We start from the raw sequence: 22445 nt of genomic DNA, 5'->3' as shown, positions 1-22445 counted from the left end.
CACGCACTAGGAGATACTCAACTGCCTCATGTGATATAATTTAAAGAGGTATGTGATCTATACAAACATAGGCACCCACTTTAATTGCACAGTCTCTCTATATCTTTAGGGCAAGAACAGAGGGAGACTCTTCCACAAGGCAGTGCAGAGCAGCAGCCTAACAAAAGATGCTCTGCACCAATCTTGGAGAATACCCCTCTCTGGGCAACAGGTAGAAAGAATGACCAACTCATCTACCTAAGCTAAAGGCTGAGAACTAGGCAATGTAAATTTTCCCCCCATAAAATGGAATTACCGCCTCAGACTCTGAGAAGCAAAGAGGAAGTATAAAAGTCCATTGTTCTGTTTATTTCTTACAAAGCCAGTGGCTATTAAGTAAAGCATGACAGAAAAATTACTACCCATTCAATTTCCAAAAATACTAATCATGAGGACAGATTCAGGCAAGCATTGTATCTGACAATGCCAGTGAACTGCATGACTCCAGAGAGCAACCACAAGACAGAGATGCTCCAGCCCGTTTCTGATCAAGCAGCTCCCAGTTGGTATGCTGCACCCAATGGTGGTCTCCGGTCCATGCCCTTCCTGATGGTAGAAAGGCTTGGCTAACTCCAGTGCTCATAAATCTCCCCACTGAAAGGTGATTAGCTTGAAAATCCCCTGTTGTTCTGTCAGGAAGCCATACAGAAGAGGTGCAAATCCATTAAATTACATCTGGCAGACATGTATCTAAGAATACATGGCATTTGGTGATATATGGAAACTACCACACTATACCTTCAGACAGCTTATACGACTATCTCTTTTCAAATTAACATTCTTGCCATCTGATTCTCATTAGACTCACTCAACTGTTCCATTAATCTTGTATTTTTCCTCCCAAGGGATTAACATTGATTTTTTTTTGTCTTGCGCACACACAGGAAGGTCATACTGTTTCCTACAGGGTGGATTCATTCAATAAGGAACTACACTATTAAACCTGACTTGATGTTATTGTCAATGGAGCTGAGCTGCCACAATGCTGCTCATTTTTAAGAGAATCTCAATGCAACTCTCCTGAGTCCAGCTACATCCATCATTCCACTCCATGATACACACAAGCCGCTTGACGACTCATTAAGAATACAGATAAAAAATGGAAGTTGGGGCTGCATTCCAGGGAAGCCCTACTGACATTCAAACTCCACCTCTAATTTAAAAAATAATAAACAAAATAATTACAAAATGCTTCTGGGAATAGACGTTCTTCAGCAGAAAATAGAAATAGGAAGGCAGGACAACAGGTAGGCCTGCAAGACATTTTAGCTGGATACTCTGCGCTTTAGGTCGCAGGTGAGGACATTATTAATTCAGTCACTGGTGACCTGGACAGGGCAGCCTGCATGCCTGAATGGGCAACCACTGTTTTGGGTTTGGTTAAGTCCTACTTACAGGTACTTTCGGGGCTGTCCACTCTCCCTCATAAATTGACCAAGCTGCAGTATCAGATGACCTAGAAGGCTGCTTCAGAACCTCCCTGCACTGATGGCCGAGAACCCTCTTCAATCTCCAGCAGCCACTTATAGCAGATCAAGCTGCCTCCTTTAGCTGATGCAGCTTTTTTCCCCCCACAGCATTCACTATTTGTTTCCATGTGTACCTGCAGAGAGCAGGAAGATCTCTTCGCAGTCTTCGTTTCACTACCCCGACAAGTTGAGATCTCTCTATCCCACCCCTGATGATCATAGGCCATTTTTCCCCTAAGGCTTTCCCCTGCCTCCATCTTTTTCCAGCCAGGGATTCTCTCTCTTGACCCCTTTTGCAAAAAGATAAGCAAGAGTCACATTAGCAATATTAAACAGCAGCTCATTGATAGACTGAAGATTTATAGAAGCATGAGGAAGGACAAGAGGAAAAGAGCAAGAGGAATGTTTTCAACATGTAAAAAATACACAAGTTTAGATGTCATGAAGAACAAACACAAAGTGTATATTAAGTTCCTGCCTCAGGAGTTGATTTTTCCAAAGGGCTGAGGACTTCCACCTGATTTCGTGGTCCTGGATTGTTTGTTCTGTTGTTTTCAAATACTCCTTCAAAACCACTGGAACAAGCTTCTAACCTAAGTGCACTTTAAGATTCTTTGTAGTGAATTTTACCTTTCTTGGATTAAATAGCAAATAAATAGCACTGAAAAAGCCTTCTGGGGCAAATCAAGGTTGGGTTCAAGTCCTGCAGAAATCTACAAGGCGAAGAGAAATGAAAAAGGAAGAAACAAGCAACTGAACAGGTTATGGAAGAGAAAAAAATTATTTTAACTGTCTCTGAGCAGTCAATGCTTTAACTTGGTATTTTTAAAATAAGTAGCAGTCTATGCTTTTTGCTGTCGATTCTTTCCCCTCCCCTTCTCTTACACACCTATATATCACCATCTGCTTGTTCTCCAAATGTACTGGAGAAATGCAGTGAACTGAACAGAAAAAAAAAAAAAAAGAGAAAAATTGTTCACAGCATAGTCCCCTCATCGAGGGAAAACTTATGGGGTGGACTGAAATGTTTAAATGTTTTGTACTATCAGAGTAGTCCAAAAATATCCTACTGGAGACTAGGACTTTGCAAATTCACCCTTGCAGTGTTTTCTTGTGCACTCCATATTAGGTAGACCTAAGAGAGTCCCAGTGTGTGTAGCTCTCAAAGCTGCATCAGAGAAGACGTCACTGGTCTTCCTTTGGGTGGCTCGAATCTCCTGTTGACTGTCACTATTACTTACTTAAGGAAGGGGAAAAAAAAAGGCACTTCGTTCAAGGTTGCTCCATTTTTGGAATGGTTTGTAATGACTGTCTGCTTGAATGCTTTTCCTACCTTTAGGTTTGTCATCTCTCTCTTAAAAATCCAGCCCCCTTCTCACCAGGGAAAAACTGCAGAACTGTACTGGTACAAAGATGTTCTGCTTGCACTGAATTTGCAAAGCAGGAGAATACATTCACTGTCAGAGAAAGGAAGCACCCTCCCTCCCCCCTGCGAAAAGCTATTTTCTGCAGGCGTCATATCTTATCCCCAGGAAGAGGAGAGGGCTGTGCTAGAAAGCCATCAGATTCACATTTGCTTCTGTTTTACTCTGTCCTTCACAGCACCGCTGTAACAATTCATCAATACAGTAGAGGGCAAGGCATGACACACAGGCACAGCAGATTCCTCTAATGAAAACAAATCCTTGCTAGAGGAAGAAACAGTTTGCAGGTCTGCCTCCTAAATCCTGCTCCCACTGCAAAAATGTTTTCATCACTACCTACATTTAGGGACATAAGGGTACTCAGAGCTCTAAAGCACATCTTTTGTGCTGAACAGTTGCAGTACTTCGTTCAAAATAATTTGTGGCCCAAAATCCCAAATGAATACGGGAATCAAGACATACAATTAGAATAAATAAGATTTTGCATTTACAGAGCGCCTGTCATCTGAAAGTATGTGCAGATATTAATTAAGCTCCACAAACCCCAGATGAAGCAGATTAGTAGCTTCATCCCTGTTTTACAGAGGTTTAGAGTAAAGTGTGACACATGATCAGAGCTGAAAGTGCAGCAGAGCTGGCCATGCCAGGGATGGTGAGAGCCAGGGCTCCACCTCCTCTCTGGCCTCTTCAGTGAATTGCCTTCAATGGAAAATGACTGAGTTGCAGTTCTTTGCTCTCTCTAAGAGGAAGGACCCACCCTATTGCACAACAGTAGCAAAGTCCCAGCCTGAAGTGCTTTGATAAATACCATGAAATGGTGCCTAGTTTGGGAAGAGAAACTTGGAGCTCGCTCGCTTTCATACATTTGCTTTGGGTGCTCTATCTTGCTCTTTCTAAAACACCAAAAGATTGCCCCTGCAGCAGCACCCCCCACAAACAGTCCTAATAGCTTGGCTTGTGGCTTCTCAGGATTAAGGGACATGGCATACGGAGTATCTGAAGTACTTTAGTAACTGATACTTGTTTTTATATTTCTATTTCTATGCATTTTTACTATATTTTAACTCAGAAGCCACACCAACCTTGAGTCACACAGACAGAATGTAATTAAAAAACTAGTCAATACATACATCAAAACCTTAAAATAACCCTCTCTTGAAGCAGGTTTTACATACAGAAATTCTGAATAATAAACACACCTGATACCATCCAAAATATTTAAAGTAATGAACACAAGGAATAGATGTATTAAGATAAAAACTAGTAATGCTTCAATTATTTTGTTTGTTAAAGAATAGTAAAAAATTTATTCTGCAGACATTATCTACTGAAATTTGAATTCTTATGACAGCAGTTTCTCCAAGATTCCATTTAAGTATTTGTTTAGGCAGTAGCTATGATAATGAAAACTATTCTCAGCATCACAAAAGTAGTACAACTGTCCACTTCATCAAATTGCCCAGTCCTTAACTCTGCTTATTACCTTCGCCTAAACAAGAGTGGGGGGACCATCAAATGCAGCCAGGAAGAAGTATCTCCAGAACAGATAAAAACAGGTTGCTTGCTGTGTCTCTAGATGCAATTATCCACCTAATTACACGTAGGACAAATGCACAGTTGTTCTAACTACTAGAGGATGAATTTTAATCATGATGTTCAGTTCTCTGTACACAAATATGAAAAACTGAGGAAGAAATGTCACTGTAAATGGAAACAGATCATGGCATACCTATCTACAAACTAGCAAAAAAATGCATAAACTACAGACAAAAAGCAGCTTCTCAGATGATAACTAACTCTATTAAATAATGTGAAAATTACACTCTTTTGTTCTCACATTTAAGCACAGAAAGCATTCTAATTTAGTTTTCAAGGTAAAAATGGTTTTAATTAGGGTCCTAGCTACCTTACAAGACATACAGACCTTGGTATGATGGAGCTGTGATAATTTACACATGCAGAGAATCTGCCCTGTGATTTATATCATTACTCCAAGGCAGCATGAAACAAATCCCCAAGGAAGTAACACATGTCATCCTTGAAAATATTAAGCAATCAAACCATGTTTTTATTATGTGAATGGATGCTTTTGAAAACAAGGATGCATGCACCATACTGTGAGGTAAAATGAAATAAATGAACAGAAATAATTCATTTCCATGTTCTAATCAGCAGAAACTGTAGTCTTCAAATTATCCTGATCCTACCAAATGTGAGTCTGGACACAAGAGGTTGACTCTCCTACTAAAATGAACATGAAATTGCATCCTAAGTACACAATGAAGGCCAAATTAAACAGTCCTAGACTCTTTGCAAAGGCTTTCTTTTTATTCAGTCCTTGCATCCCACTGAAGAATTAAGAAGTTTTAAATACAGCATCATATAGTTTTTAAATGCTCAGATCTAATCAAGAGCAATGTACTTATCTTATACAATCTATACAAAAATCTGTTCTTAATCAAGGTCTTCAGCTTCTAGCATTACCAGCAGAGAGAAATCTGTGTTCCACCAGGTAAAAGGATGTCTCTGGCAAGCAAAATGAAGTATATTTATCAAATACTAGAACTACACACTTCCTGGCTGTGTTGTATTCACAGATGGGACACGGACATCTCTGCAAGGTCCTGTGACAAGTATTACACTGCTTACTGCCATTATCAATAACCATGCATTTATTAGAGATGCTGACCATCCAGAAAATAAAATCCAGCCCCTACAGGCACGAGGAGATGGAAACAGACCTTTGATAACAAAATCGGGTTAATACAAAACAGTTGAAATAAAACATTGTATTTCTGTGAAAATGTACATAGACATAATTATGCGAGTAAAAGACCATGGGCAGAGAGGTGCTTTTTAAACACTGAGTCCACAACACTGCCTTTGAAGCTAAGCTATTTTTTGTAAGTGCATTATTTGCTCTAGCCTGCCTATCTTAAAAAGAACTGTAAGAAGTTCAGAGAGAAGTAGTAGCAATAAAAGAAAGGAACAGGAATGGTTCAGTGACAGATACCTATAAAATCAGTAATGGGAGCGAGAATAAGAATCAGTGGGGTGTCTTCCAAAATAAGGACAAGGTGCAGCTCTATGGCCAAGAACATACAGAATGTGGTGTTGTCAATGATGAAAGCTCTAACACAGGCTCAAGACAAGCTCATGAAGGAGAAATGCACTGTGAATTACTATGCAAGTAGAATCTAACTCTACTTCAGGATGTCCCTGAGCTAAGTCATAACCTTAGAAGTACCACGTATGCCTGCCCTGCCCTCATTCTTTCCTAGGCACTTCTTTGATGCTGTTGGTAAGCATGACTTACATAAACCTCTGGCCTGACCTGGTACAGTCATGCCAATGTTATGTTTAGTATCTACTTTCAGAAAAAAGTTCCTGGTAATAGCTTTAAATTCACTTTGGAGGGGATGACTGGATGGAAAGCAGCTTTGCAGGAAAGGCCTTGGTGAAAGAGCAGCTGGCCATGGGCCGGTGATGTGCTCTTGCAGCAAAGGCAGCTAACAGCATCTTGGGATGCATTAGGAACGGCGTCTTCTGAGTATCTCAGTATGTTTTTAGTTTATCTTGCAATATTACGTATGGAGCTTTAGGACTCAAATCCAGCATGCTGGAATTGATTTTCAACCCCTCTGAATCAAAAGTGGGAATGGTACTGAATGCACTGTGGTTGGAACTAGCAAATTTCAATGTCATTCTCTGGTTACATACAGGTAGATGGATTTGTGTATCGCTTTACAAGGAAGTGTCATCTGCCCCAGCTTGTATTATATTTTCTGACTTTGTTGGGCACATGTCAGTTTTGTTATCACTGTCCCAAAGCTGTGTATAGCATGATGTTATATAAACAAAATTTGGTACATACTGCAAAATGTAAGCCATAGTTACTGGTTGTAGAAATGTGCTGTCAGAGGCCACAGTGTAAGACAAGGGGACATGGACTAAACTCTTGTTTCTAGACCAGCGAAGACACCTGCTCAGTAGAAACTCCATCAGCCTCCCTGGGGGAAAGAAGTGCTCTGTGATCCTTGCAAGCAGGCCCCAGAAGGAGCCTGTGAAAGGGAAGAAGGAAAAAACAGGGCTGTTCTAATAGAAATGTGTGAGACAGAATCAGAATAAATGTGGAAAAAGAACCTTAGCAAGTTGTATTTATGAAAGAAAACTGTGGTCTCACAGTATGTACAATTTTTAAAGGCCAAGCTAATTGTTTCTGGCAGCCAAAGGAGTAGTTCCACACCTCACCAGGAGTTCTTTGGTACATAAGTATGCTCCAAATAGCCTCAAAAACTGACTGTGTATGTTTTTTCCAAGTGAAAACAGAACTCAACAAATATGCTTCCTTAAATTAGGTATTAGCCAGTAGTATTTACTTTGTAAATGCCAATGGTGGATTCCTAATACAGGCTTAAGGATCCTGTGACATCACTCAGAAATTGCAAGTGTTACAAGAAGCAGCACAACTATGTGGTATTTTCAAAGTGCCCGTGGTTTCCTAACCACAGTATTGACACCAAGTGCCAAAGGCCCCTGTGATGAAGCAGAGCATGTACCCACTTCATCGGATGTGCTCAGCATGGCACTCCTGCCGAACAGCGCTGCTCTTCCACGCAGCACCGTGCTTTATATGGAAAGCTCACTGATTTGACAGCTATTGTAAACACTCTACAGTCACAGTAAAACACAGCCATTTTCAGCTAAGCAGAGAAAGAGCTTGTGTGTATTATGGTGGTGACTGTATTCTGTGTAAAGGTGAAGTTACTGACACCCGGTGGACTCATTCATTGCTAGATCTGTGCCCTTCATTTAAAGCCAGCAACACTCTTCAGGTTGGAACTTTCCAAATATAGCTTTGACAACCCACTTCTGAGAGCCCAGGGGAAGAGACATGACTACTTTGCTAATTGATGTTGATACACCAGGGAGGATCAGCACTGTCTGCAGCAGAGTCTTTCCTTAAAGTGGACTAGGTCAGTTGGATGGCACCAAGTCAAACAGTAATTCTCATAACCAGACCATCTTTCTCTAAATTACTACATATCCACAACAGTATTACTACAGTGGGAAAACAATGTACTCAATTTGGGAGGACCAGCACTGAAACAACATGTGCGAATTTAATTCCAGCTGCCTGTGTATGTGTCTTGCATAATTCTGAACCCCTTGGAACTAGGTGATAATCTGTTTTGGCCTCTTGCATAAGCCAAGACATATATTTCCCTCTGGTAGGGGACTGAACATACTGTGCTCAAAAACTTGTATTTTTAATAAAAGTACAGCTAGTACTTGGCTAATTCATACATTTCAGAAAGGCATTCAGTTTTCTTCTGATGGCCTTGAGGAGATTCAGAATTTACCACTTGTTACATTACATCCTCAACTGCATAAACCCAGTCTTAAGTTCTCCATGGGGACACTGTCTCATTCAGTACACAGGACAAAATCACTTAGCTAGCAGCCATTCAATATTTTATTTTTGCCCTTTTCATTTGATGCATAGCCCTAAAAGCCTTGTTTACTGCACATTATTCCAGCTCTATTCTGAAGGCAGAATGATTAATTTCTTTACAGGCTTTTCTATAGTGCTCATCAGATGTTTCTAACTTGTTATGTGCAATTTCCTAGCTTTTGGAAAAACATACAAAGGAGTGCCATTATGTGGCATCATATAACTACTGCCATGATTCATATCAGCAGGGATAGACCAGACCTTTGCTATCTTAGCTAACAGGTGTAAACCACAGGCTGCCAGCATGGCCAAGATAAAGGAGATGAGGCACATGCTTAAGCAAGTGATTTTCACTGATATTTGCTGGCACCAGGATGGGAAGAATCAGAATCTTAAGGAGATTGAAGGATATGGAAAGAAAGTACAGGTTCCTGCTCCTTTGCCACTCTCATAAGATTGATCTCTTTAATTTGCCCTTTCCAACAAGCCCACCTCTCAACCCATGTGTCTTATCTATCCAGTCTTATCCAGTTTACCTATCTTACCCTATTTTCCATCTATCCTTATTTCTCTCACTTTGCTATTGAGTTTATCTTTCTTCCTCCCCACTTGCTTACAGACTGAGTCTCTGCCCCCAAATTTCCCATCTCATTGTCTTTTTCAACTCTCCTAAATTTTACTTCCATCCCTTGACTAAGACATCATCATAGAATACTCTGAATTGGAAGGGACCCACAAGGATCATCAAAGTCTGTCTCCTGGCCCAAAACTGCACAAGATAGCCCCAAGAATCACACCATGTGCCTGTGAGCATTGTCCAAACACTTCCAGAATTCTGGCAGGCTTGGTGCTGTGACCACTTCCATAGGGAGCCTGTTCCAGTGCTCAACCATCCTCTGGGTGAAAAACCTTCTCCTAATATCCAACTTAAGCCTCCCCTGACACAGATTCAGGGCATTCCCTCACATCCTAACACTGGTCACCAGAGATAAAAGAGGTAAGTTCCTACCTCTCTGCGTCCCCTCATGAGGAAGCTATAGACAGCTATGAGGTCTCCCCTCAGTCTCCGCTTCTCTAAGCTGAACAAGCCAAGTGACCTCAGCTGCTCCTGGTAGGGCTTCTCCTCTAGATTCTTCAACATCTTCATGGTCCTCCTTTGGACCTTCCTATACTGTGGTGCCCAAAACTGCACACAATATTCAAGGTGAGGCCGCCCCAGTGCAGAGCAGAGCAGGACAATCCCCTCCCTCGACCGGCTGGTGATGCTTTGCCTGATGCCCCTCAGGACATGGTTGGCCCTCCTGGCTGCCAGGGCACTGCTGGCTCATGTTCAACTTGCCCTCAGCCAGGACCCCCAGGTCCCTTTCTGTGAAGTGGCTTTCCAGCCTCTCATCCCCTACCCTGTATGTACACCCAGGGTTGCCCCAGGGCTTGTGCCTTCACAAATCCACCCTGGCTGTGACCAATGACAGCATTGTCTTTCAGGTGTTTTTCAGTAACTCCCAGAATAATCTCTATAATTTTACCAGTCACTGAAGTGAGACTGACAGGCCTGTGGTTACCAGAGTCATCTCTCTTGTCTTTGTTGAAAATTACTGGAGTTTGAGGGGAAGGAGCATTCACAGACACTTTAGAGCTTTCAGAAATACATATCTACTAAGCACATACAAGATGTGTTTTTTAAAGGTTACAACTTGGATAACCTGGAAAGGATTTTCTTAGGGATGGTAAAAAGTGCATTAATATGTTACCCATTCCTTGCAAAACCTGGAGACACTAAGGCACAGTAAAGAAGATGTCACAGAAGCCTTTAAGGTCTCTTCTGTAGCCTCATTTTCAGTAACAGTTATGACATTTTCTGAAGTCGACTGGGTCAGAGCAGATTTGCATCTCAGAAATTTTTATTCCAAATTACTGTAGTTTCAGAAAATTTCAAGCAACTGAAATAGGAAGACACAGAATGTGGTTGTGTCCACAAAATAAGACAAAAATTAAAGCTGTTAGTACCATGTTGGAATCTAACTTGATGGCTGTTCTGGTATCGGTGACATCTGAAATCATGACACTGAGCAAAGAATATAATTCCATCTAGCTAGGTTTTTAATGACTGAATTTGTAAAGGCTATATTAGAACATCAAAGTAATATTATTACCCCATATAAGCTTGAAATGTGTATAGCATATGTCTCCTGACATATGCATCAGCTATTAATTTGCTATTTTTGTACTAAACATTCATTATTACCAAATATCTCATCCCTTGCCTGTACGTTCTACTATTTTCTCTCAATTAGAACTTCACATTTGTCCTCTTGTGCACTAATACCCCTTCACTTTGGGAGATACCAGCAAACCCCATCAGGACCAAATTTATGCCAGGAGATACAAACCTGCTAACAAAAACACTAAGCAGTCACATGGATATAGAATTCCTGTAAAAAATAAATTAGTCAAGACAGACTTCTAAAATCCCAGAGAGACCTAGTAAGGGCTACAGTTAAAAAGACAAATAATTGATGAAATTTGATTTACTGTTCTGATTTCACAAGAGAAGTGGGGTTTGGTCTTCCACAAAGCTCCCTGTATTACAACTACTGTTATTAAGCTCTAGGCCCTGTGTCTGGAAAACAGTTTGTTTTGGGCTTGGTGCCACAGAAAAAAGAAAAACTTGCTGGGTAGGAGTGTTACCAAAAAAAACCTACAAATGTGGAGTCACTGCCCCTACACAAGGCTGAGCTAAGCTGTAGCTTAAGGGAGCAACAGATTAATTTTGTTGTAAACTCATAGTTTATCTTGATTTGTGTAGACACAAGACACCAGCCCAAGGTTTTCAAACCCCACATATATATCTATCTATATATATTTATATATATATATCAATATATATCTCCCATTCAAGAGTTATTTAGTTCAGATCTTTCGAACATCAGTGTACTGCTAATTTAAAATGCATAACAGTTAGTAGAAAAAGCAGCAAAGACAAAGCAGTGAATTGACTTCCAAAACTATCAGTCTTTGTCAATTAAAATATTTACTTTTGACGCAAGTGCTAATTAGTTAAAAACATTCAATCCAGTCTTAAAATAGAGGTTCAAGCTACCCAATTCATGCTTGGAACAGTCACTTGCTCTCAGGATTAGGAAGACAATGGCATCCAGAGCAAGCATGTGCCCTCTCCCCTCTTATTACAGTTAATCAGGAACATAAATACTATAATGGAGCTGAGCCCCTGCAAACTCACCAGGCTGTTCATAATTTCCACTCCAGCTGGATTCACTGTGAGCGCTTCATCATACAATTGCTTAGCCTCCTCCAAATTGCCTTTCATCTCTGCAAACCTCCCACGCATGTACAATACAGCATGAGACGTGGGGAAAAGACTAGCTGCCTCCTGGATACAAAAGCCTGCTTCTTTGAGATGCTGCTGTTCCATGAAGAGTTCAGCTAAAAAAACCAAAACAGCAAACCATAAAAATAAAGTAAAAAACACCCTACCATTACAGGAAATCTAACAGAGACCTTTTCTTTGTATTAATTATAAATAATTTCCCTTAAGCATATTAAAACATGAGGCCATGATCTGGCACAATGTTTACTACTATGGTTAGTGCTTACTATTATGACAGGATTCACTGAATGGATCTTTTCCTAATGCAAAGGGCTCTAAACAGATGTTCATGGACATCTTTAGGTGGTGTCCTGACAGAGGACAACCTTAAGGATTCGTCCATTGAGAATGTAAACAGTGCTGAACTAAGCCCTAAGGAAGCAAGGCTGGTAGCTACTTGGTGTCGTCATATGTATTTCCAAATAATCTGGGGAGGGGGGAAAAGAACAGAATAAGATATCACTGTCAACTGAGAACTTCAAACACGTCAGAGTAATACGATACATCCAAGCTGGACATTAGATAACTTACCTTAAAAAGAGCATTTCCACATTTAAAAATATGGTAAAAGTGTTTCTCTCTGCTTATTTGTCAAGTTCACAAGATAGTTGTCTCTTAACTTTTCAGAGACTGTTAAAATCAAAAGACTTTTATAATATAGATCTATTTATATTGTGTATTCACCCATTTACTTCCTCATACTTTACAGAAAAACGAAATATAGCTCTTGGAAGAGACCACTCATTTACTTTCTTGATCTATCAGCAACTGTCTTAGTGGTTTTTTTAGGAAAAAAATGTAACAGGCATACACTCATGTGCTTGAATGTCAACTTGTTAATGAAATAATTTCTCATGATCAACATAAATTTCATAACATATCTCATGGTTGAACTTTAACATTTCTCAGGATTTGGTCTGGATGATTGTCTGACTAGATGATTGTTGTGTTGGACTGAATGGATGATCATTGTAGGTCTCTTTCCACTGAAATAGTCTAATTCTAGATTTATTAGATATTAAATTCTTTCAAAAGGTCAGAAGTGATACTCAGTTTTCACTGCTACACATAACTGAAAAGGGAAACTGTGTTTTTAGACAGATATATATATATATACACACACAAACCTGTATGCATGTATGTATATAAAATAATTCTCTTTCTTCATGCAGCAGGCATTGCTCTTTGGTCCATACATAACCTGTTTGTGTTCTATGTGTTCTCACTGCAAAAAATCAGTGGTCTCTTTTTTTTTTTTTTAACTGATGTGGTAATGCAGTAAGTATTGACAGTTCAAGAGTCCAATTCAAAATTACTAATTCGGGCTCCAGATTTAGAAAAAACTATTCTGAAATTAGACACAACCTTAAATGCCCTGACTTTTAAAGGCAGTGAATATTCTCATGAAGTCTCTGTGAGGAGGGAAATTAGTGTGACAATTTCTCTTAAACAGATTTAAGAAACTCTGCCAGTTTCAAAACACTGGGAGACCCAGAAGACTGTGGGGACTTGGCATGATGACATCAAGCTTACTGGCAAGAGGTGATCAGGAAAGCATCTCAAAGGCAGTCCTGCCTGACCATGTAAAGGCTCCTCCTTGACTATCTGACATGAGACTGGGACCACAAATAGCATTTCCATTGGCACACTAAAAACAATTCTGTACTGAAGTGACCGCATGGCTGAACACCCTTCCACTTCTGAGGTGGTCCTCCTAGAAGAAGGGTGAGACATTGCTCCAGTATTCCTTGGCCATCCCTAGGTTGTGCTACAGATAAATGTCGTTCTCCAAGGCTGTCAACATGAGCATAATATTAGTTCCTTCATAAGAGTTATACTCTTTCAGAATGACTCATATACATTTCTCTCTGGTTAATCATAAAATCTCTGCATGCATCCCTTCCCTTGGCTCCAAGAAGCTGCAGCTATCTATAATAACAGAAAGCACCGCCATGTACCTTGTCAAGCTGAGTATTTGCACAGCCTTATGCAAAAATTTGTGGGAGGACAGTATTTTCCTTGCACTTCCAAGGAACAGAGCATTTTCCTGCCAAGTGCTGCATAGCAGCTGACGCTGTGCATGTGGCATTAATGGGGATGGTGATGTGCAAAGAGGCAATCACTGCCTGAAGATGAACACTTCATCTGCAAAGTTAGCACAAACTTAACAGCACAAAAGAAGGGGTGAAATCCTGGCACTGTTTGAAGTCAGCAGAAGTTCTGGATACTGCCATATTAAAAACTCTATTAGTAACTAACAGCATCATGTGACTTGATTCATTTCAGAAAAGAATTGGGAGCAAAGGGGTTTAGATGTGAAATCATGCACAGTCGGTGTTTCAATGCATACAAAATGGAGAGTATTTATTCTTTCAATGGTGCCTGTAAATCTTCCTCAGTAATAACAATTATTTAGAGGAAGTACAGCAACACAGAATCTAAATAAGATCTACAAATTGTATTTTATGGTATGGTAATGTAGCATACTAAAGTTCAGTCCACTTCTTTGCAGGCTCAATAGTCAATAAAAATGATTTAATGGTGTGGGAGGTCTAATTTGCATAAAAAAGAATGAGAGGGGTGCCTTTTAGTTATGAAAGGAAAGGAGTGCTAAAATTTTTAGCTACCGAGCTAAAAATAGACATTAAAGGACGTCGTTTAAGCCTTCATTAAAATGTGTTTTCTGCAAACTCATTTTTCACTTCTATTACACACTCCTTTTATTTACAGATTAACAAGATAAAGCTTATGTAACATGGAATAAAAACATAGCTAGAGGCAGAAATCAAACCCAAAAAAGAGTACCTATTACATTTTTCATGGTAATACCCTCAGTGGTACTGAAAGTACTGAAACACCTGTTTTTGTGCTACCTGGGTTAGCAGCTTCCTGACCACTGGATTAATCAGCCTATCTCCTTATATAACCTAATTATGCAGTAAATAAACACCTAACAAAATTAGCAGCCCTTGTGAGGAAGTTCTGTTATAGAGACATAGCACCCAGCTCCACTCCAAAGCAGAGGATATCTTCTTAGGCTGACACAGCTACCAAAGATCTATAATTCTTATCCTGTGAAAGGGTCAATGCTTCAGGGAAACCGTTTATGAACCTCTAATTGCTGGACTGCATTGTTCTTGGTACTGACATTCTTCAAAGCTTTGAATCTAAAGCCAAGCTTCCTTGCCTCTCTCACTTAACACCATCTTCATAAAAATTAAAACAAATCTACATTCTGTTTTTAACTAAGTACCAACAAAAGCTCTCTGAATACTACTGAGCAGAGAGATGATGATCCTGGAAGTACCACTCCTCTATTAGCCTCTCTGGAGTAATGCTAGAAACTCTGAGTGTCAATGACATTAGGAAATATTTCAGCACTTCTACCTACAGGTATGGACTGAGACAATGCACTGCATGGCTGGGCAAAGACAGTTTGAATCGTGTACTATCTCCTTTCGTTCAGCAATTGAAGCCTGCGCCTGCACTGAGACCATGAGCAACTATCCACCTAACTTCAAAATCCAGCCTAGATTCATTCCTTTCTCAAATCCACTTTTATGCTTCCCATCTGTGCTCTCTTTTAGTACTGTCCAGCCTACTTCGCTGTTCTTCCAAACAACTGTTGTCTCCTCTCATGGTTACGGCCTCCTTTGTCTTGACTTGCAACTAGACTGCTACACCAGTTTTAATGCTGGTCCAGTCCCTGAGAGTGGCACACATCTCCACTCAGATTATTGTTAGCTCCTAACATGAGCTCCTAGTTCTTCCAGCCACTTCTGCTAGAAGCTCATCTATAGTGAAGATCCTCAATCAAGTGAAAATTGCCAGAAGTGTATCATCTACTTGCTCTGCAAAGAGCAGTAACAAACACACAGACCAAGAGCAACTTCCAGAACACTGACAAAGCTGGGTCTCCTACAGTCGGCCACCTTATTTTGTCTCCAAGATAAATTATTTGCAGAGTTCTGTTAGGTAGTCCATCAGAGGCATAACAACAGTGTAATTTAGTCATGTCTGCATCACAGTGCTAGTCTGAGAAACAGAGCTGCTTAACATCACACCTTGAACACTGACTCTATTTCCCATTTCCTAAGTGTTTCAAAGCAGTGTCAAGAGTGACAGTGCTTGTCACTGCAGCAACAACTGTAATTCTAGCCTAAAAAAAATCAAACAGATTTGAAATGTTTTTCTGCACTGTGAACAACCCGAGAGTTAAAATTTCATTCCTTGTGAATCACATTTGGTGTTATCCAAGATGCTGCACTTAACTCCCACAAGGAAGACTGCTTCACATCACTTGGTTGTGTGTGCCTGCCAGATTTACAGCACCCTACTCTCCCCAAAAATGTTACTGCATAGTGACACGGTCAGGGTAACACAGCCAAATACCCAGCAGGATGGTACAACGGGGAGTAGCCCTTCATACTTAAGAAAGTGAGAGCATCTGTGAGGATGTGTAGGAAGGTGAATTCTGTTCTACATCATCTGCCTTCAGGAGCTTTACTGCAGGAGCCCTTAGTCAGTTGGAAAGACCCACTCCTCAGAGAGAAGCTCTGCCTTCAGCAGTGACTACAGAAAATTATCATGACAAAGGGTTCCCCCACTGCCTTTCCTTTCTGGCAGGTGAGGTTTAGTCATTGTTCCATGCTATGACACCACCCTACATACAGTAGCTTGACAATTTGTGGCAGCTTAGACAGAAGATTCCTCAAACTGTATCCTGACTACAATAATTTCATTTGATGTAAATGTTTAATACAGAAATGAAGTACAAAACCTGCCACGTGTTCCCATCCACCTGAGCTCAGCCACTTGCTCTTTTGAATGAGGCAATAGATTTACATCCTCAAGGGCTCTCTTTGCATGCAAACTGGTAACTGAAGTCTGGGGACTCACTTTAAAGTCCCAAGCTTTGGGTCTCACAGGGCCTGAAATGTCCAAGCTTCTTTATTTACAAATGCAGCATGAGAGTGAAAGTTTTTGGAAGCAGCACAGAGCTGCCACAAGCTACCTTCGGTACGAAATGGCACAGTCAAAACGTGACTTGAAATATTACAAGGTAGTTGGTTCCTTTATGTGAAATGGGGCCTGGTTCACTGGTGCACTCTTTCCCAGCAGGGAGAAGTAAGCCACCATCTTCCTGGTAATTAGGCCACCATTAATAAGAATGACATCAAAATGCTTCTGTTGGAAGAGCACTTTTTGGGCTCTTTTGCACTCTCTCTCAAAACATGCATTGCTGGTTATTGCCAAAGAAAGGACTTCTAAGTCTTCATATTTCAGCCCAGTCAAGTATAAATTCCTATTAGGATTCCTATGAACAGATGTCCTGTCTCCTTCTTCATGACTGAGTACACCTCATCATTTGTCCAAACTTACTGAGCAGCTGAGGAAATGCTAGTATTTGGTACCCTCACTCACTCTCTGAGTACGACTGGCAGTGTAACAAGTTCCTCTCCATCTCGTGGCAAAGGATTCACAGAATGCTTAATAAAAAACATTGGTAGCTGCTGCCTGTTTCCTTCATGAGCAAGTGTTCAAGACACACATGAATGTTTGCATGTCCCAAATTTAAAGAAATAGTATGTGCTCTTTGAAGCTTGTCCATGCCAAAGCATTATCAGTCCACAAAGTTTCATGCCCCGCCCCAGCAATGAGAAACATCTAGAAGCCTCATGAAGGGAGGAGGCAATCCAAAATGCCCTGTGCTGATATAAGGCTATAAGAATCCTTTTGACTTTTTAAATTCATTGTTGATAGAAAGTAAAATAAACCAAGGTGGAGAGTGTAGATCAAAACCTAGTATCCCCCCTTGAGGATGTTCAAATGAAGAGAAATGGGGAACTTGGTGACTTCAGCCTCCACCAGAAAAGCCTAGAACACACCTTGCTAAACCAGGAGGCTCAGCAGAATGACTGCTGGCTTCTTAACTTCACTAACAGTATTTCAAAGGGGACCAAACCAGCTCACTTTACCATTTCTATCTCCAGTGTGAAGCTTTCCTAATCCATCCTACTACATAAATACTGCAGAGGAGCCACACCTTTATTTTCCTCAGTAACAGGTGTCTAATAAAAGACTCCCTCCTGCTCCCACTCACCGGGCTCCAGCTTTTCATAGTGCTTTGTGTCACTGTAAAGAGACACAAAAATTAGCAGCGTTTATGAAGCTCAAGAACTCAAGTGTGGATGGGGAAGTTCTACATCCAAAATTCTAAAATTTGAAAGCACTTAAAAAAAAAAAAAAAGAAAAATAATAGAATTACTTCAACAACCACTGCTGCATCACAGGACAGTATCTGATCCACCTACTCTAGCAATGTCAATAAAGATGTCTCCCAAACCTGATAAACACCTTTAATATCAGAGCTAATAACTTGTCGGGGCTTAGGATCACGGAAAGCTTTGAGAAGGAAGAATGTTTAAGTGCCCATGCCCAAGCTGTGCAAACACAAGCTATGCTGGGTGAGCTGAGGGGCACAGGGGAGGGCCTGGCTGCACCCTTGGCTGCTGCCAGCATGCCAGCTCTGCGGCTGTTGACCAGCTAGGGTAGGAGATTCCAGCCCACTGGCCCCAATGACTCGTTCTTGTGGAACAAAGCCCATCTCCTCTAACACAGCTTTTTCCCAGGAACTGGCCCACATCAAATAAAATAAATAAATCACAAGTGTTTTGTGAAGGGGAAAAAAGAAAGTTCCTGCTGTACATAGCTCGGGGGAGCAGATGTTTTTCCATTAGCTCACTGTTCTGTGCTGCACTGCCTCTCTTCGCATTTCTTGTTTGTGGCATGTTCGTTATAATCCTTTTTTTCCTAGGGTAAACTTTAGCACGTTACTGAGACAGCAGGTAGCCCACTCCAGGCCCCCATTATTTTTCTCCAAATGCTCCTTTAAATTAGCCTTAGTGTCTACCTGGTGAGGTTCACAGGCTGAGCTTAGCAGGCATTTAGCCAAACTTAGATCAAATTACCAGACCTACTTTGCTGTGAGTGGCCATATTTGGTAAAGTATTGGGTTAGTCAAGAAGCTAAATTGTCAGATATAAAGTACTAGTAAAGACAAACAAAGTGGACATCGTAGTTAAAAGTAAAGCTTAAAATAATATAGTAACGGAAGCTGGAATGTCAGAACTCTTATTAAAACTGGCTTGCAGCATTCTAAAATGCTCTGTGTAAATAGAGCATATGGTTATTACTGCCTGGAAATATAACCACATGTACTTCAGATAAGGAATCACTCCAGTTACCCAAAGAGCTTTGAACTATTAACACTATTTCTTTTCAATACTGACATGCTTTGCTCTCTGGGTCAAAAGTGATCTTATAAAAATGTCGAATGAAGGTAAATGTTGGTCATAAATTTGAACGATTTCAAGTATATTTTCCTTAGCCAAACAGCATGACTCTATTTTCTAAACAAAAAGGAGGAGTACTGGCAGGATTTTAAAAAGTATTAGCACCAGTAATCTCTAGGATTCCCCTTGCAGCTCTTCCAGCAGCAAGAGGGCGGAGTTAACAAGCTTTACCAATGCCACAGAAGTTCATTCTCTCTTCTCGAAGTTGCGTTCAACCTCTCAGTTACAAAAAGCAGAACAAAGAGGAGAAATGAGTATATTGATTACATAAAGACCACCTCTCCTGGAGCTGCACCACCGCAGCATGTGCACTGTAGCACCGTTCCTAAGTACTCCCTGAAATGAGCTGTTTCTCAGACTTGGGGCCAAGAATAATGTTTAGGCTTATAAATGTTAAAGTGTTCCAAGATGACTCTTTTTAAGAAGCCATTACATTACATTTCAGGAGAACTAGGGGGGGTTATTGTTAAAAAGGACCAGACAAGCTGTGTTAACAATCTTTGCTGCAGAACACTTGAAAACGGAGTATGCCTATTAATATGGCTGCTGCAGGGATAGACCACCTCTCTAGTCCTTGGGGACAGCATACCTCATACTCTTCCAAAGCTAACTCTGACTGCCTGCAGGAAAAACAGGAAGCTATGGAAGGCCACAAAAGTAATGTTTTAAGTTCCCTGCTGCACATGACTGCACTCCCAGGTGGTCCTATAAGAGATAGCTGGACAGAGGATTAACAGTGAGAATTCACAGTTTTATTTTGATGCATGAAAGAGAAAATGACTTTCTAGAGATCACAGATCCATCAAGCAGCTCTTTGGTGTTTACAGGAAGCTACAAAAAACTATCTTGCAAAAGATCACTAGGCATTGCTACAGGGAAAGACAAGGTGTAGCATCTGTTACAGTAGAGCACATTTGGACTTAGCAGCTGCATATCCAAAGCTGCTGCTTTATTATCTTTCCTACATAACTGTGCTGGTCATAAACCCAGAAAAGTTATAGATAAAACCACTAAGTTTCTGCCCTCTTACGTGCAGTGTAAGTATCTTTATCACAGCACAAAAGAGATTAACTATTTGCATAGGGTTCACAGCCTTGCCTTCAGCCACTGCTAAAGGAGCACACATGTTCTCATGAGCTAATTGTGAAACTCATTAGGGAACAAGGGCTCTCCAGCTTGGAGGGACTGAGGATGCTTCTGTACAAGGCAGGAACTTGTATTGCAGCTGCAGGTGGAGGATGATCCAGTAAGGATTCCCCTGTATAACCACCAACAACACTCCCTTTCACAAGTATACGTGCTGATTTTGTGGCCTGTCCTGGCTGCTGGAAGGTTGTAAGAACAACCTCCCATAGCTGTGGGATAGCTGGTTCTGTGTGCCTCTTTCCTATATCAGTGCAGAAAGCTCTACAGGATCAGTTGGTTGCCACCATTAGTTTTCATGTCCTGGGATACAAATGGGCATTGCAACTGCAATGGCTCTAATGGAACCCAGACAAGATTGCAACTTGGCACTCTAAATCCATACCCTCATACAGAGACGCAGCCAGCTGCATCCTGTTAGTGTCTGAAAAGGATGGATGCTTTGTTATAAATTTACTGTAGTATGAGGTTAGGAAATTGTAATAATTTTATCTAAAGATTTATGAGTCATGCTAAAAAGGTCAAAGTGTTAATGACAACAAAAACAGCAACACGCAAGTCATTTCCCAAAGGCAGACTAACATTTTTTCCCTTTAGAGATAGGACACTGAGGTATGAAAAAGTTAGGCAACTTGCCTGGAGTCACAAGATGAGTCATCGATTGAAAAAGGACAAGTGCAAGCTAAACCTGATAAAAATCTACAGCATACTGATGCAGCTCTTCCATGAATATGAAGAGACTCTGTATGCAGCCATCAGAATATTACACTAGTAGCCTGTTGCTTTCCACAGCTGTTAATTTTGGGGTAACCTGTAATGCAAAAGCATGTGACTACCTCAACTGCCATTAGCCTTGCATTTCTGTTTAATTTGTTGTTTATGAAATATCTCTATTCTGGAAGTTATTACCTTCTTACAAGTATACTTGTTTCTCCTTTCCCCTCCTTCCAAATGGAAAAGATTCTAGTACTGAAGGTCAGTGATACCCTTCTGGACTGTTACGCTCACTAAGCCCAGTGTAAGATCAAGTCACTTCCAAGAAGTTCTAATTATTCAGGCACAATGCCCTTCTCCATAGAGAGTAAAGACTAGCCCAAAATACCTGCTTCTCTCTTTGTCCCTCAGGATACCAGAATGCAGCAACTTCCACACTACTGTGCAAAGAGAATGGCCAGTACCTCACCAAGAGCTCATTAAGCTGCATCCATAACAATAACTGACTCCAGTAATGAAATTACAAAGCAGTCACAGTGTGTGTTTTGAAAATATCAATCCTGATTCAAGTCCAGCTACAAGTAAGCATGAAGCAAAACAAAGATTTAAAAAATGATAGGACAGAAAAGTTACAGCCTATAAAAATAAATTCTATCTAAATGAATTAATTAACACCTTTGAGAAAGGCACTCTATTCACACAGAAAAGCAATCACTGCAATTCACAGCTAGGTCACAGCAAGCACTAGGTCTTTATTGCTTTTTGTCTTTTTAGACAGCATCGAAAATGTAAACTGCCTAGAGCTATTTGCAGGGTGATGGACAACTGACTTCTCATCACAATAACCTCCATCTATTTTGCTCCCCACCAGCCTTCTCTGCAGCCTTAAATCAGGAGTATAAACTGACTAAAGCAAAAGCTTGTTGGTGATTTTGAAGCCCACAGCACATGACTGACATTTACACGCACACAAGTCATAAAAGTGACCATATGTGATTAACTTAATGTATGATGCATTCCATAAGGTGACTTCTTTTGTTCTTCAACATTAGTCAAATTGTAATAAAAACAATGGCACATATTTTGTTCTAGAACTAAAGTTCAGTTGGTAGGAAATAGCCCATAAAAACAGCTACAAAAAATCTTTGCTGAGAAGTACGGTGAGACTGCCAGGTTTTGTTTGAGAACTGTCAATTGCATTAAGTTAGCTAAACGAGAATTTGAAAGGTTCTCCTGCATAAAGAATAAGAAATTATTAGCAAGATTCCAGGGGGCCTTGCTTTTTTTTCTTCATTGCAAATGGTGAGACATCTAATAAGCAACCACAGCACCCAAAGGTAATTTCAGACTCACAACTGTGGGCCCAGTTATGGAAGAAAAACTGCGTCTCATAAGAACAAAATTGCAGGGTCAGAACTTCTTCTATCAGTTCCAAAACCCCGGAATGCAAACGGCAGA

The 22445-nt window shown here is 40.5% G+C and overlaps 1 protein-coding gene across 7 annotated transcripts in view; it reads right to left on the bottom strand.

Moving 5' to 3' along the window:
* Positions 1-22445, bottom strand: part of TTC7A (tetratricopeptide repeat domain 7A) — a 175907-nt gene that overhangs the window by 28100 nt on the left and 125362 nt on the right. For all 7 annotated transcript variants that reach the window (XM_039379115.1, XM_027748906.2, XM_039379114.1 and 4 more), the window contains one exon: positions 11629-11831. In XM_039379115.1, coding sequence (XP_039235049.1) covers positions 11629-11831 — 203 coding nt within the window. The remainder of the gene's footprint in view (positions 1-11628; positions 11832-22445) is intronic.

Source organism: Pipra filicauda, unplaced genomic scaffold, assembly GCF_003945595.2.
Source record: "Pipra filicauda isolate LSUMZ 115617 unplaced genomic scaffold, ASM394559v2 scaffold156_size1729456_pilon, whole genome shotgun sequence".
Classification (NCBI taxonomy): domain Eukaryota; kingdom Metazoa; phylum Chordata; class Aves; order Passeriformes; family Pipridae; genus Pipra; species Pipra filicauda.
This window is presented reverse-complemented; position numbering and strand designations above follow the sequence as displayed.